At 45.2% G+C, this 16,277-nt stretch overlaps 1 protein-coding gene across 3 annotated transcripts in view; it reads left to right on the top strand.

Annotated features, from left to right (window-relative positions):
* The window catches only part of LOC126355045 (cerebellar degeneration-related protein 2), a 382,561-nt gene that overhangs the window by 139,061 nt on the left and 227,223 nt on the right, over positions 1–16,277 (top strand). Inside the window, exon 1 of one of the 3 annotated variants that reach the window (XM_050005227.1) lies at positions 14,459–14,567. The exons of the other annotated variants lie outside the window; for them this stretch is intronic. Coding sequence (XP_049861184.1) covers positions 14,543–14,567 — 25 coding nt within the window. The 5' untranslated portion in view covers positions 14,459–14,542. Of the gene's footprint in view, positions 1–14,458; positions 14,568–16,277 lie in introns of those variants that run through there. 3 annotated transcript variants of the gene reach the window in all.

Below are 16,277 nucleotides of genomic sequence, written 5' to 3'. Positions count from 1 at the left end.
TACAGATAATGTATTTCTTGTAACAAATTAGGTTACGCTAATGAGAACGGAAATGGCAAATTGTTTCGGTAGGAAGTTAAAAATTCCTAAAGTACTGGAGCTTTCATCATTGGTTTACTATTCTGAGTATTGCAGTTGATTCAGAGATAGTGCCAAGTCATCTGTACACACAGAATAAGTGCTCCATGGTCCCCAGAAGAACTGTTGTAAACGGGAATTTCGCCAGTGCGTTCCTCGTCCCATAAATGGAACCGTCTCAGTGGTATTTTAATTAAAACGAGTAACCTCACTGTGTGAAAATATAGCAATTCTCCGATTTGACAGAAGTGCTAGTTTCCCAGGATAAAAACGCAAGTGGGCTCCACGACTCTAACGTAGAGCTGCTGGTGTATTACGAACACACAGCGCTAGTAATTGGATGTGCCGCCGTAACTTACCTCGGCCGTTAATTATAACCGAAGAGATCTTCAAAAGAGTAAGAACGTAGGAGATCGATTTCCCAGAAAGAATAGAGAAGCTTTGTTATGGCTATTGACACGAGTCTTTGAGGGTGACATTCCCAGACAGATCGACCTTGAATTAAGAATAACGGACAGATTAATGATGTTACGGCAGATTTCCATGACAAATACCTCACCGTACCAAAACGACAGGACATTACAGTATGAGTGTAATTATACTGTTCTAACGGGCAGCTAAATTTTCCATGCCGCAAGGACAGCCTGTCAGTCGGCTCCCGCTATCTTGCCACTTCCACAGTGCAGAGCAATGAGCCTGCATTATAAAGTACGAAACTTGGCATACTTAGAGAAAAATGCTCTGGACCTAATAACAGATATTTGATACACTGTAAGAGATCGGTAAAACCCGCGAGGTTTATAAAAAATTACGTGATTATTGCATGAGAGGGACATTAAATTTGAACCGTTAACAATACTGATAAATTAGTTAAACATTCTAAACGTTACGCGTAATTGCGAAACATTGGTTGGCGAGTGAGCTATGGGTAACAAACGAAAACTATTGTATTTGAGTAAGTCAGTAGATAAGGTCGTCTTGGCAAGTTCAGAAGTTTTCTCTGACTGGAAAGTATGTTTCAGAAGAATTACCTCAGCACTAGCCTTAATTAAATTTAAGGAGAGGTTTCGGATACTTTCATCAATACCAGATGTAAATTTCAGTTCTTTTAAGCGGTTTGGGTGGAGACACTTTAAAGCAATTTTGTGTCGCCACGCGTAGTGAAGAGCCGTAGCGGTTGCTTGTAGACACGCGCAACGTCGGGTCTTGAACGTCAGAAGTCAACTAATTTAAATCACTAAACGCCGAGCATTGGCTCCGGTTGGACCATGAAGGGAAGGAAATTGGCTGCCCTGCGTGAAGGAAGAAACAGAGCTATCACTTGGAGCTAGTGAAGGGAGGCAAGAGTACACTAAAACTGGCTGACAGGTTAGGTTTGAGGCTCGCTCTTCCAGAATGCGAGTGCAACGCGTAACAGCGTTACGTTACTTCCCAGTAGTGCAGTGGACGAGAAACACATTCGATCGCGGTCGTATCACAGGGGCGAGGATAAAAGATGCAATGCCTTTCCTGTTTTCCGGGCTACTGTCGAGGGTCTGGTGGAGAAGCTTGACTCGAGTAAGACCACTGCAGCCATGTTGAACTGCTGTGCACGATACATGCACTGCCGGCCGTTGTGGCCGAGCGGTTCTAGGCGCTTCAGTCTGGAACCACGCGACCGCTACGGTCGCAGGTTCGAATCCTGCCTTGGGCATGGATGTGTGTGACGTCCTTAGGTAAGGTATGTTTAAGTAGTTCTAAATTCTAGGGGACTTACGACCTCAGAAGTTGAGTCCCATAGTGCTCAGTGCCATTTTAACCATTAGATATATGCACGACTGGTTTGTAATGCAGAATGTCACGAAGCAGCCTGTTGGAGGATACTGTTAAAGGTAGCCAACGTGTCGGAAAGCACTGTCAACACTGTTCCAATACGTGCAGGCAGGGATGCATTATAAAGTACGCCAGTTGGATGCCTCCTGTTACAAGGTACGAGTATATAGGTGGTAGTACCTAGAGCTGCTACAGCGGTCTGAATAGAAGCTTCATTTCCCATCGTCCAGATACGTACATTTTGTGAACTGCTAGTAAAAGGAAGCACCCGCTAATTTGCGAATTGGCAGTGTCGTTCAATAAAAATTGCACGATCGTAAAGAAACATTAGTGGTCCGTAAGGTCAGCTAATTTCAGTTCAGTTCATCTGAAATTGTGTTGAGGCAGTGGATTGGGCGCTACAGCTGCCGTAAAATAAAAAGGGATTGTGACGTTAAAATGGTTTCAAAGTGAGTCTCTCACTTCGAAGCAAAGTATGCATTGTTCTAAAACCTGCGTGCAGGACTGGAACTCGAACCCAAAACCTTGCCTTTCGTTGTCAATACCCTAGCCGACTGAGCATCTAAAAGAGACTAAAGACGCAGTTTCGTAATTTGGTATGCAAGTTCCGTTTTCCTAGCTTCAGATTTTCACAGAAACTCCTTTGCATACATTGGACGGGAGAAAAAGGGTACTGAGTACAATGGACTTAGTCACAGCGTAGAGTTCTGTTTACACCATCAATATGCTCCAGACTGAAAAAGTTATTCTAGAAACAGTACCCTATGCTGTGAATCTCCACAATACCCTTTCATACAAGAGTGCTAGTTGCGCAGAACAACTTGAAGTTCGGAGGTGTAGCTGAAACTGGCCGAAATTTCCTGTGAGGGCGCATTGTCTGTCTGTTTGGGTAATTCGGTCACTGAAAGGATTGCTCGCGAAAGAAGTGTCGGGGTTCGGCACAGACGGTTGTAATCTGCCAAGAAGTTTAATTCAAAATGTTTATTGAACAGAAACGCAGACTCCAACGGAGTGATCCGTGGAAGAGATTCGGAACTATGCGGAGTTAGTACTGGTATGAATGATAAACTGTAAATGTCAATGGCAGCCAGTTCAGTTTCGGTACGATTCAGGGCGAGATACTGTTACAAGCTTCGGTTTCTTATTTTGCCTTTTCAGGCCTAAAAAGTGCAGAGGCGGTCGTAACATAGGCCAGTTAACAAAATTGCGAGGGTCGGCAATGGGCTGTATGCCTTTCTTACCGCCACGGGAAATGCGATGGCAAAATAACGAGATATCACACACAAACTCCAGTTCCGTTTAACATAAAAGGTGGAACTAAATAGTTTGTATTCACGGCTGCCCTGAAACATCAGATTCAAAAAGCAATTTTGTGCTCTGCGACACAATAAAATATGCCGGACCCTGACTCGACACTGATATTAAATCTTTCGCGTCCTGTTACAGATTTTTAGGCACTAAGAAACGTAGAATGGATAGACTATGGCTTCAAACTTGAGAGGCCAGGCCTCCAGTGTGTTCCTCGCTCGTGCAGGACTAACACATCGTGTAGTACTTACAGCAATGTCACAGGAGCAAAAATCTCTGAGTTCTGAGCTGAACTATCTGGCAGAATTTAAATGGAACACTGATGAACGGAATTCTACTCTGTGGCTCAAATAATACAGCGCTGAAATCTGAAAGGGCGCAAGTACCTAACTTGTGAATGTATAGTTGTAAACTATAGAGTTGTTACTGTTTGTCGTCAGTCGCCAACGCCGGCCCGCGTGTAACTAGCAGGTGAGTCTGCGAGACAGCTGATGCGACATGTGAAATCCACTGGGCTGGGTTTGTGTTGTCACTGCGCGTCTGCCACGCCATGCGGGCGCCCTGGGCCGTGCTGTGAGCGGCTGGTGGCCCACATCGCCCACGCAGCAATCCAGCTCGCTCGCTCGCTCGTGAGTTACGCAGCGCCAGATCTGCGTGCCGGCGACAGGGCGCGGCGCGGGGGCGTCAGGCGAACGTGTCCAGTGTCTCTTGAGCACTACGCGCGAATGGTGGGGAGCGTTGCAGCTGAGTACGTGCTTGCGTCCCGCCCAAGAGGAGAAATCAATACAGAGTTCAGCAAGCTCTTCGGTAGCTTGGGTGCAAGACAGTACTGCAATGAAGACAGTACTGCAATGAAGACAGTACTGCAATGAAGACAGTACTGCAATGAAGACAGTACTGCAATGAAGACAGTACTGCAATGAAGACAGTACTGCAATGAAGACAGTACTGCAATGAAGACAGTACTGCAATGAAGACAGTACTGCAATGAAGACAGTACTGCAATGAAGACAGTACTGCAATGGTCTCCTTACATCCTGTCACATGTGGTCCGCTTCATGTTCTGAACACGCGATCTAGTGTTTTGACGTTATTGACGGATACTCTGCCGCAAGTCATCCCTTACTGTAAGGGAGGAACACATTGTAACTCATGTCCATGTCTGGTATAAACTTTGTTTCGTATGTTATCGCATTTAAACTGTTGGTGTATCGGTTTCACCGATGTGGAAACTGACTTCCAGCATTTACCCAAATGCTCAAAAAGCACTTTGGTTGGCTAGTTTAGCAGACCAACTGGTCTCTCTCTCTCTCTCTCTCTCTCTCTCTCTCTCTCTCTCTCTCTCTCTCTCTCTCTCTCTCTCTCTCTCTCACACAGCGCCAGTTACGTGCCCTCCTCTCAGGTCCCTGTTGTTTAAGGTCTTTTTACGACCACTGTTCTTACGTTTTACTTAAACTTGTCGATAAAGACTGGTTCACCACACTTCCAACAGTCAGCGCCGACACTAAGAAATTGTGCAGCTTGAATCACGGTGTGGTCATGGCCGCGTCCAAACAGGATAACCCCGCCACTGAAAGATCTCCACGTCTACCTACCTCACTCTCCGATTGAGTGTGTCTCATGTTCGCCTGTTACCACTTGAACGCCATAAGCAGCGCTCTAAAGTGACCAGGGGATGAACATTTTGTCCATTGACCTTATGTAGTATTTTGTTAAGTGTTTGTGTAGGATAAACAAATAACACTTTCATCTCAGAATGCAGGACAACTACTTCTGCAGATAAGAGCGTGGATAAGGTAGGTATATGACTAGTTTATTTGGGCAATGTGCCTTAGTTCTAATTCAGTGTGACAACCATAACCTCAGATTGAGACTTTCATGAACTTCAGGAAGTTAGACATTGTAAAAGCTTAAAGTGCATTTTTTAAGAAAAGTGGAGCATCCAGAACAGGTAGGCGGGAGTCAGTGTAACTTACACACCGTTAGCGGATGTATAAATGATTAGTTGCAATTGTTTGTCAAGCAGAATGGCCACCGGAGTTCGTGTTACGAAGTATGGTAGGCGTGAACAGCGTCAGATGTTGACTGATCAGTGCGAGGAACACGAAGATGCTGCATACTCGTGATACGGCGTTATCAGCACATTACAGTTTGAAAGTGGGCTCATCGAGGGTCTGTTTGGCGGCTGGTCGAACGGTGCAATCTGCACATCTGTGAGGCATTCAGATGTGACACTGGCCCGATGTTGGACTGCACTGGAACCTATGGTCGGGTGTACCCGTCTCGGTTCTGGTCTATCACAACAAGACAGGATTGGCGTATTGTGCACTTGGATCGCAACCCCTTCGTATCTGCGCCGTCATCCCAGAATAAGTAGTAGATTCCCAGCAACACAATCATCTCGCACCAGTGATCGCAGCAGCCATCAGTCTAGGGCAGGGCTTCCCAACCTTTTCAGCTGGCGGACCCCTTCTTCAGTCGAAAATCCATGGCGGACCCCTAGTCAGTCAAGAGCACAGTAACTTTAAATTTCAGAGTGGAAGTCATGGGAACTGAAAGCTTCTTAATGTAAGTTCCGTGTTCCCAATGACTCCCCCCCCCCCCCTTCCCTCCACAAAGTATCAATAGTCTTTGGTTTAGAGATGAATGAAAACAACTTGAAGGTCAAAAATCGACTTATGAAATAGGTAGTGCACTGACAAAGCAAGTTTAACATTTAATTATGCCTGGGGCCGCATACGCGCCAGCGAGTGCTGTGATTGGTCGACAAAGCTCGCTCCGCTCATGCGTAAAAGGTTTCAGCGCATCTAGCGCCGTGAGCTGGCGCACAGACGACCCCCGTATTTTTGTGAAACAGTCGATCAGAGAAGCCGCATTCTCCGGCACTTAACTGTGTATGCATTCTCACTTACGAACCGTAAAGACTGCTTGGCAATACGAGCTGAAGTAAAAGTACACATGCTTTTCACACGAAAAAAGGTGATTAATTTATTCACATCTATAACTTTATTCGCTATTTTATGCGATTTGGTGAAAGGTGGCCGCGGACCGCCTAGCAAAAGCCGGCGGACCCGTAAGGGGTCCGCGGACCACACGTTGGGAAGCCCTCGTCTAGGGGATAACCGTACGTACGTAGGCAGCCGCTCACAACACAAACGATGCGTTTGGAGTGGTGCTGTGACGGGGAAGCATAGACTGCTCATGAATGTCGCAGCATTGTGTTCAGCGATGAACTGCGGTTCTACACGACGCTGAAAAACCAACGTCGGCTAGTATGGTGGCAACATGGGGAGAGGCACAGTGCAGTTAATTCCTAGCGCCGTGGTGGGGGGAGCCGTCGGGCATGAGTTAGGATCACGGCTGGTAGTGATTGAGGAAACTGACACCACAACGATATAAGCCTTAGAAATCGCGCGCCTCATGTGTTGCCTCACAAGCGAGAGTATCGTCGGCCTGTTTATCAACTGGACAATACTCGTCCACACACGCCACGCACCAGTACGAACTGCGTGAACGATTTTGTTTTCATGTGGCCAGCAGGGCCCCAAGACCATGAGACATTACATGGGTGAGACGAGCTAGAACTGTTCCAGATATCAAGGACTAGTTACAACAACTGAGGGCCGGCTTGTCTCAGGAGACGATATAACGGCTTTGACACCCTTCCCAGCAGAATTAGTGCACGAACGCAGGCCAAAGGGGATACAACGTCAGACTGATAAGCTGGCTCGTATTGCCAAGTTCTTGGTAAACTTGACTTGATTCTGTAGGCAGTTAAATCGCATCAAATACTCTCCAAAACCCTTGAAGTTGTTTTGCCTCTTCACATTCTGAGTGCTTAACTTTTCGGTCATGCAGTGTAAAGTGAACGGATACCCTTCATCAGTTCACGATGGTAAGGACGTTAGGTGAGAAGCGGCGTGGCAGTTTTTTCCTGCGGAGTCGGCAGGTGGTGGCTGCGACGGCAGTAAAAGGCCGGGCCGGGCCGGCCGTTCATTTCCGCGGGCCCCTCGCAATTTCCTGTCCCCTGCTGCTTCCATCGCCGCCAAGCAGGGTGATCCCGGCACAGCCTTAGAATACTTCCCACAAACCTCTATCTGCAGCATCCTACGTTGGTACCGGAATGCAGCTCCGGGAGCTTAATGGGATGTTTCATACTGTCATGCGTAGTAGGCAAGGTACAGTAGATTTGTGGACAATGCCGTGCAACAATGAAAGAAGAAAATACGAAGAAAATTCCTGTCTGCTTTCAATCTCCATTAGTGACAAAAATGCCGGAAGTTGTAACCGCACGTTTGTCGAAATCAGAGCACGGTTGTTAAACGTCTTTACATGTCGGTTTGTCACACAATCTTAGCGTTTGAGATTCCGCTGAACGAGAATTCAGCAGGTGCCAAGTCTAAGATGCACAGTGTCTGAGAGCGTCAGGCGGGTTGCTGGCGGACTTGGTATACACAACTTTGCAGTCCTGTAGCACTGGCAGAACACAAGATGCGTAGCGACAACTTTCAAAACTGCCGCGTGAAATTCTGCTCTGACAGTATTTCAGGCACGAATTCTGGGAGAAACACACCGCTGTTGCCGCAGAACATAAGTTTCCTGGATAGGGAGATTATGGAGGGGGTCCTTTCTGTGGCGTAGAGAACACAAGCGACAGCCATCGGGACTGTGTTCAGTCCCTCGGGAGAAAGTTACGTCAACATGCTCCACCCTTTGAAATCGTGTACAGGAAAGCAGAACATGCTTGAACTGACCAGGCAGACGAACGCGGAATGTTAGCTTAGTTGGTAAAACCTTTGCCGCAAAGGCCAAAGACGCGGCTCGTCGCCACCTGTTGACAATGTCACTCTCACCTGCCTAACTCAGTCGGTAAGAGCACTGATTACGAAATTCAGTGTTCCCGTTCTAATCACCCGACCTTGCAAACTTACCAACCTGGCATGAAATTTCGAAGCAACGAACGCCCCACTGCAGAGTGAAAGTTCCATTCACATCACGTTTTCTGTTCGTTGTGGTACGGCAACTGGTGGGAGCGAAAACTAAGAGCCTCCGTCGCTTTTTTATTTCCCCGTTTGTAACAAAGCTTGTGTACCTACCCACTGCTTCGTGGCATTATTACTAGTATCAGAAATCGTTGCGAACGGCGGATCGCGTCCGAAATGTGCTTAAAAAGTGCAGTTTGTGAATGTCTCAATGTAAATGCTCGTTACTGTGGTGTAGTAATCCATTTGCAGACTACTCTCAAGGATACCGCGCCTGGTCATCAGAGATTTCGTCAAAGTTCGTGATACATGCGACGGAAGTGACAGCTCTAAATGGCCAAGCGTTTTGACGAAATAACATTTGTCGCGCGGGTCGGCTGAGGCATAAGCCATTCTTAGCGTAGTTAATCAAACATTGGCGCACCGGAAGTACTTAAGAACGGTAATTCGAAGTTCGTGGGTCGAATCTCTATGTGGAAACTTTTCAGTTTTTACGTTATCTACACTGCAAGTCAACCGAAATAATGTTAAATATCTTGTACATATTCGTAAAAGCCATGGAAAGGAAAGGCAAAAGATCTGGGATTTACAAATAATTTCCAAGAAAGGATTTTAATTAGTGTCTAAGAGCTGTGCAGATTTCCAAGAAGGGATAGTAATTACAGCATTCAGGACTTCGTATTCCGTTAGTTTCCTTTTGACTTACGAGCAGCTCTCGGCAGCTGCGCACGAACAATTGTTTGTCCCATTTTCACTGTGAATCTCACGTCAGCACTTGTAAATCGTGAACAGTAAAATAATAAAAGAATCTAATTTTATATAAAAAGTTCTCATGTACGCCTTAGTCAGGCCCTGATCGGGAGGGGAGGGGTGGGGTGGCAAACTGGGGTATTTATCCCAAACGGCAATTTCAGGGGAGGGCGCAAAATTAATATTCTTCAAGAAAAAAAACCTTGTTTCCCAAAGCGCCTAGCATCCACAGCACATTGGTCTACAGGTTGTTCATATGATTTTGGAACGCATCCTATTTGTTTGTGAACATTTCTGAATACATTCTAAGTTGATATCAGAACGAATAAAAAGTTGGTTTCTGAATGCGTGCATAGGGTACGTGATGTCTGCCAATTAGTGATATTATTGTTAGAAGAAGGAAAGAGAAAAAACGGGCATGGCACAAATTATATAGAAGAATATATTGTTGCAAATTTAAATAAAAATTTCGGACCGTTGCTGCTTTTCGTTCTCGTGCTCGAAAGGAAATCAGGAAAATGTAAAACTATTTCCTAACATAAAACGTTTTGCTTGTAGTAAGCCTAAGAGGCATTTAATATTATTGCTTTGTAAATTATATTCTGTCGTGTTGTTTATATAAATGAGGTACATACAAATGACAATTTGTGCCACAACATTGTCGCTTATTTGGCGTGTTAAAATATTTGCGATACTAGAAAGGCGTTTTATGTAGCAGTCAGTGACAAAATAGTCGCAATCAAATTGAGAAACCACACCAGTCTTGGGTACTATTCGTATTAATTGCTTTTCCAATATTAGATAACGATGTTTTGATTTTTAATGTAGCAAAACGTTTGACGAACTTTGAGTTAATAGATACTTTCGCAGAAAGAAAAGCACGCGGTGTAAAGCTGTAGCAAGATCACAGAGGAAAAAGATGCTGGACCTGAGAACTGAAGAAATATGTACGGTCTTGCTCGTCTCCTGTCTTCAATGCTTTTATGCTTTTCTGTTTCCTGTATTTAATTTTATGCCACACAAAAGAGGTTGTTATTAGCTAATAAGCAATAAAGCGAAAATTTTCTGAGGAGTTCTTATTCTCCCAGTCGCAAATAATCCCACCCAGTAGTGTTTCTTTAAGAGGGGTGGGATGTCAAAATGGCCAACTGAGAGCAGGAGAGGCACCACAGGACATTTTAATTTCCACTTTCCTGAATGTAGGTGTGACGGCTTCCATTAAGAAATACACGTGTTTGAATTCCTCAGAGCGAAATACAGTAACGTGCGATAGAAGAATGCTATGGAGCACTGTACTTTGGCACACTTAAGACCAAATAACATGTCTTACATTCCCTCGAATATGTATGTTCTATACATCAAACTCTTCAGAAAGAAGTGCGCTACAAAATGTTCATTTTTGGAAAGTCAGATTTTTTATTTCTGACACGCTGCCTCAAACGCTCGATGGGAAGGGGTGGGGGCGCCTCTGTAAAGTTTTTTGCCCGGTTCGGAAATATCGTAGGTGCGGGACTGCATACAGTCCCCTTCCTGGAAACGTTTGCAATCCGAAATTTTCCTGTGTGTTCGCATTTACGCCGTTAATGAAAATACTAATTACCCGAAATAATGCTCAATAAGTTGTTTTTGCAATAAAAGTAACGTAAAAACTGAAAATAGAACAAAGAAAGAAATTTACCCACCTCATTCGTATTAGCGTTCTGAATTCTTCCCGTTGCCCCAACCTCTGCTAGGTAACTACGCCAACATTAGGTGCTCATACTGCGACAGCTGCAACTCAAAAATGCTTTTTTATTTATTTCCTGCACGCCCGACCATCGGGAGCTCCCAGTTACCACTTTCACTTCTGACTAAGCCCTAAATGTACCATATGTTTACACGAAATTGGTGCGAAGGTGTGGGCCGGCCATAGACACAAAGCTTGGGCATCGATCCTAGAGTCCTAAATTCGATTGTCCGTGCATTTTGTGACACTAAAACAGCGGAGCAACTGAGCTGGAGGGGACACGGGCGTATTTCCTGAGTAGCCCATAATCTATAGATGTAAAAATATATCGTCCGCGCCAATTCCACTACATCACTATTTACTTGCTGATTACAAGTTACACAAATGCGAATGTTGTCAGCAAATGACTTCGGCATGGGCGAAAAACGTTATGTACACTACTGTGTATCAAAGGAAGACAAATCGGAGTGAATAGAGAAGTACTAAATTTTAAGCTTGAGAGCGGAGAATAAAGTGGACATTACCACGGTGAATAGCAGTTACCGCGAGTGAATGGACACACAGAAAATATCTGCGCAACAGTGCAAATAATCATGTGTGCTGTCTCGTTTATTTCCTAATCCCTATTCATCTTCGTTCCCAGACGAAATCCAATTAGCCAGCAATGGGTCACTATACACCGAAAATTTTCCAAACAACGTTCGAAATTCTTCGGAGTTAGGTTTCAACCCAATTAACAGTACATGCACTGTGAGAGGATATTTATTACAATACAAACAGCGTTATTTTAACAGCACACTTGAAACTGCTGAGATATCCATGAGCTTGCCTGTCATGAACCATTGCCTTTCAGACTGTGTACTGCAGTGATTTGACACAAAAGCAAAACAAGTGGTAGGCATCAGTCAGGGCCAAACGATTCCGCTCACATTTGGCGGGTCGCCTGTGTGCAACATTGACTCCGATATTTTGGCTCAAAGCCCTCTACGTTTTTGATAAAAAGAAAACCATCACTCAAGTTCATTACATTTAATCTCCACTAAATTGACAGGATCAACAGAAAACTGAAAACTGAGCACTTTTCATTACGATGTATGGAAACGGCGAACGCACGTTTTCGTAGACATTGAAGAAAGGAATTTTCACGACTGCCACATATGTACCCATAAGGCAAATGTCACTCAACGAAAGCTCCGCTGGCGTAACACCAAGGCATCCTTTTGGAGAGCAGAGAACCTTTTAGATTTTCAAATGCATTCTGCAATCTTTTATTTGCATTTTTCCAGTGTCGAAATTGGTAGAAATAGATGAATGAGGTAATCAATAAGGAATAATAATAAAGGCAGGTAAGAAAGGCTTTGATTAGTATAGAATGTGTGTTACAAGTCTCGTCACGTGGAAAAATAATTCCGGGTAAGACAGCTGCTAGTTAGTAACGAGGTGCCACAGCGGAACACGCGCTGCTTGTTTACAGCGGGCGCGGAATAAAACTTAATTTGGAGGTTTCGAAACTGCAATGTGCTTCAGGAAACTCTGCGAGAATTAGACAACCGCGCGGATGCAAGGCGATTCATACCATAAGTCATGGTAAACTATCAGCAGCGAGTTTTCAGGAGATGTTTCCGTGAGGTTTGTTACGGTTAATCCCCAAAAAAGAGAAGTTTTCGAATGTAGTGAGTTTTCCGCCAACTCTTCGGAAGGAACAGTGTAGTCACGCCACTAGCGTCACTGTGAGGACAAAAATAAAGTTTGATTCAAATATATTCTAAACGTTTGTGATCATTAATAACCTGTGTGTGTGTGTGTGTGTGTGTGTGTGTGTGTGTGTGTGTGTGTGTGTGTGTGTGTGTGTGTGTGTGTGTGTGGGGGGGGGGGGGGGGCATTGTAAAGCATCTGCGGCAGTAATCTGAGCAGCAGTTGGCACCGCAGTGACACAGCGAACTGTAAAAAATCGGTTCCTTCAAGGACAGCTATTTGGTATCAAGCGAGAGCTCATTGAAGGGGAGTGTGGTCTGTTGTTTTTCTGATATCTGGTTGTGCCTTGGTGCCAATTATGGCCGTGTGTTGATCAGGAAAAATCCATAGACGGCCTACAACCAACCTGTCTGCGTGCTAGACACACTGAGACTACACCTTGAGTTACGGTCTGAAGCGACATTTCGTATGACAACAGGAGCACTCTAATGGCTATCCCACGCACCCTGACTGCAAATTTGTACGTCAGTTCGGCCTGCTGCGCTGCCATTGATGAACAGCATTCCGGCGGGTGTTTCCCAACAGGATAACGCACTGTTGTAGCCCAACATGCTCTCCAGTGTGTCGATATGCTGCCTTGGCCTGCTCGATCACCAGATTTGTCTTCAATCGAGCACATAAGGGACATCATCGGACGACAAATCCAGCGCCGCCTCTATCATCATCAACCGTCCGTGTGTTGATCGACCAAGGGCAACACGCATGGAACTCCATCTATAAAACTGCCCTCCGGTTCCTGCACAACACGTGCACGTCTGCATACTTGCATTCAACATTCTGGCAGCTACGCGCGTTATTAATGTACCAGAATTTCACACGTTCGATTGCTTACCTCACGCTTAGATTAACATGTGTTCCTAGAAGAGTGAGTTCCGAAATTTCATGGCTCTACATTATTTTTTAGTGTTGCGATTTCGTTTCTGTCATTGTATGTTAAGTACCATCCATGTAGTTGGTTGAAGTGAGGACACGGAAAAAAGTGAAAGAGCGATTGTAAGGCAATCAGGATGATTATTTTAATTCTCTAATAAACAGTCGTTCCAGAAATTTGCCTACCTTGTTGTTTGTTATCGATTACCGTCGTAACCCTCTCATTCCTACATATTTAGACACTGAAAAATACAATCGGAAAAAACTGCATATATTGCGGATTCGAACGCAGATTTTCCTCCGTCAGCCGCTGTGGCCGCTACAATAGCGGCACTTTCGTCGGACAGCGTCCATCCTTAGACTCCGTAAGTAGCAGTAGTAAGAGTTTTGTTCTATTTATAGGAAAATACGCGTTTGCGGCCACTGTATATGATGGAAAAAATCTTCAGTTTCCAGTTAACTATCGATCCGGATAATTTTTAGTCGATTGCGCGTCATGGTCTTCAGGAGCCGTTTGGTCAAAAACGGGGAAGATGAGATGATTGACTCAAAAATATGTTAGTGTTGTTTTTAGATTATGCAGAAACGGCCTGCCCAATAACCGAATCCATTGGCCGCGTTTCAGGCCTTCCACTTGTTAGTCGAACATAGCTTGAAGTCATTAATTCAGCCATCAGCTTTAAGACTAATTGGAATAGCAACTTCTTCGTTACATTTGGGACAATTTTTCAGTTATTCTACTTAGTCTTGAACTAACAAATTGCTTCACCTAGTTAGGTCTCTTTAACACTGTAGTCGTAACACATTTCCCACATGCCGTCAGTCTTGATCAACAACGTACTGAGCCGTCAGGAACAGAGAAAATGTTCGGAAGGATAGAGGAAGTCAGCCTTATACTGAACACACTACAGCGTTGAAGTTCACGCTGATGGCGGCGAACGTGCAGCAGTGTCTGCCTCTTGGGCGCTACAACCGCGATTCGTAGTGACCACGTCACCGGCGCCTGCCTGGGGTTGCAGACGCTGCACGAAGGTCACACCCCCAGCGGGGTGGCGGCGCGCAGGCGCTGTAGGCCGGATCAATATAAGGGTGAGAGCGAGCGGGAAAGTGGGGGCAGGGGAAGTCCCGGAGTGTCGCGTAAAGTTTCCCAGCCCCTCCCTACGCTCCCCTGGCAGCCCCGCGGCCGGGATCGATCCTGGACCACGGCGTCCCGAGGGCTGCGCCGGCAGTCGCAGGTGCGCCAGCTGCAGCTGCAGTCGCCATGGCCTACTTCGACCTCGTGACAGGTGGGTGTGCGTACTCGCGGATCGCCACTCGCATGCATGCGCGCTTCAGGGTCTGCCCAAGCGCCTCGGTCGCAGCCCTTACCAGCTGGAGATCCGCCGGTCCAAGTACCTCGGGATCTCGCTGACTACTCAAGAAGTTCGCGCGCGCAACCTTAGTGTATGAGGAGTTTGTGTTGGTGTGCTTATTACTGTACTATTGTGTTGCGTGATCTGTTTTTAGACTTACGGCCAAGCGACCCTCTTGTCATTACGGGGTGCTATCGACTTCATGAACGGCTGCCTCCCCCCCCCCCCTCCCCCCCCTTCTCCGACAGCTTGTAGGGCTACCGGTGCCCTATCTTGAGGAATGATTCGCTGGGTATTTGAACGTACTGATTGCGTTCACGGAAGTGACAGCAAAGTTCGGTTAGATTTATGACTATGGATATAGGAAAGAGTTTCGTTCCTTTCCATGATCTCGAAGGATTGACATGACCTTATTTAATCGTTATAAGCAACGTCTTAATGTGTTAACATTTCTGATGGAATATCGTATGTTTAACTGAATGTTTTAATTTCCTTTCCATTTCAACTCCACATTATTTGCATGCAAAATGTTTCCTACGTAATGTGTGAGCACCTGATATCTTAATATCAGCAAGCAGTAGTTTGGAAATGGGTATTCTGAATGGGTATTACTATCAACCGAAATGGTGAAGCATCGACTCATTAATTTTGAGTATGTAAATTTATTCCTCTTATATATATATATATAACTGGAAAGCAGGCTGCAAGGGCAAAGCAGTTCTACCTCTACTGCCATGCTGCCACGGTTACCTGTACCGTTGGTATATTTGTACATTGTCCACCTCTCTTTAGTAAAGTATGATTGCAGGACGTAATAATGGATATATTACTTACCGTCCAGTGAGGACTGGAATGCCTTACTAGCAAATTTAAAAAAAATCACAGTTCAGTCTCCAGACACACGTTATTCATACAGAATGTGTCCCTTTGCAGTTTCACATTTCTGAAAACCAACTTCAGCTATCTGGCGCATCTTGGGGAATACAACCGGAGGCCACTTTCACTGTTGATTGTAGATCTTACAATATTCCACATGCTTTCGAAATACTGTACCGCTGTGGCATCGTGTGTAAACGTTCAATGTAGTGTCAACCCCATTGTGTTAACATGCAGTTCTGCTTTCAGGGCACGTCTTAGATCTAGTGTGGAAACAACCTGAAGCAGAGGGGTCGTCATAAGTGCGCGATCCCCAGGCCTTACCTCAAATGAGATCTACTTGTTCGAGCGAATGTTCAAATCGCAATCTAACAACGAAGATGTGAAGGCATCCATAAATAGTGGCCAATTCCTCCAGTGGTTCGTGTGGCATTATCGAAAATAATTGCTTTTTTATCCTTGTTCAGTGTCCTTCCTTTGTTGTTGGTGCATACCGGCAAAAGACTGCAAGACGCTATCCCTCAAAATGACCTCTAGATGAGCGGCAGTGGTCGTGGGAGACTAGCGATGTTAATAGTATGTGGTTACAGCTTAGGTGCGGTTATTCTTTGGCCAGTAGAAAATCCAGTGTATTGTGACGCATCTTTACCTAGTGCATGTGCGAACATGTCTTTGTATCGCTTCTCATATCTCGTGTTCAAAGCTGTCACTACTACTATCCGAAACGTGGTAAAAATGCAATCTGATACCATAAATATATTGATTGTT

Source organism: Schistocerca gregaria, chromosome 1, assembly GCF_023897955.1.
Source record: "Schistocerca gregaria isolate iqSchGreg1 chromosome 1, iqSchGreg1.2, whole genome shotgun sequence".
NCBI lineage: Eukaryota > Metazoa > Arthropoda > Insecta > Orthoptera > Acrididae > Schistocerca > Schistocerca gregaria.
This window is presented reverse-complemented; position numbering and strand designations above follow the sequence as displayed.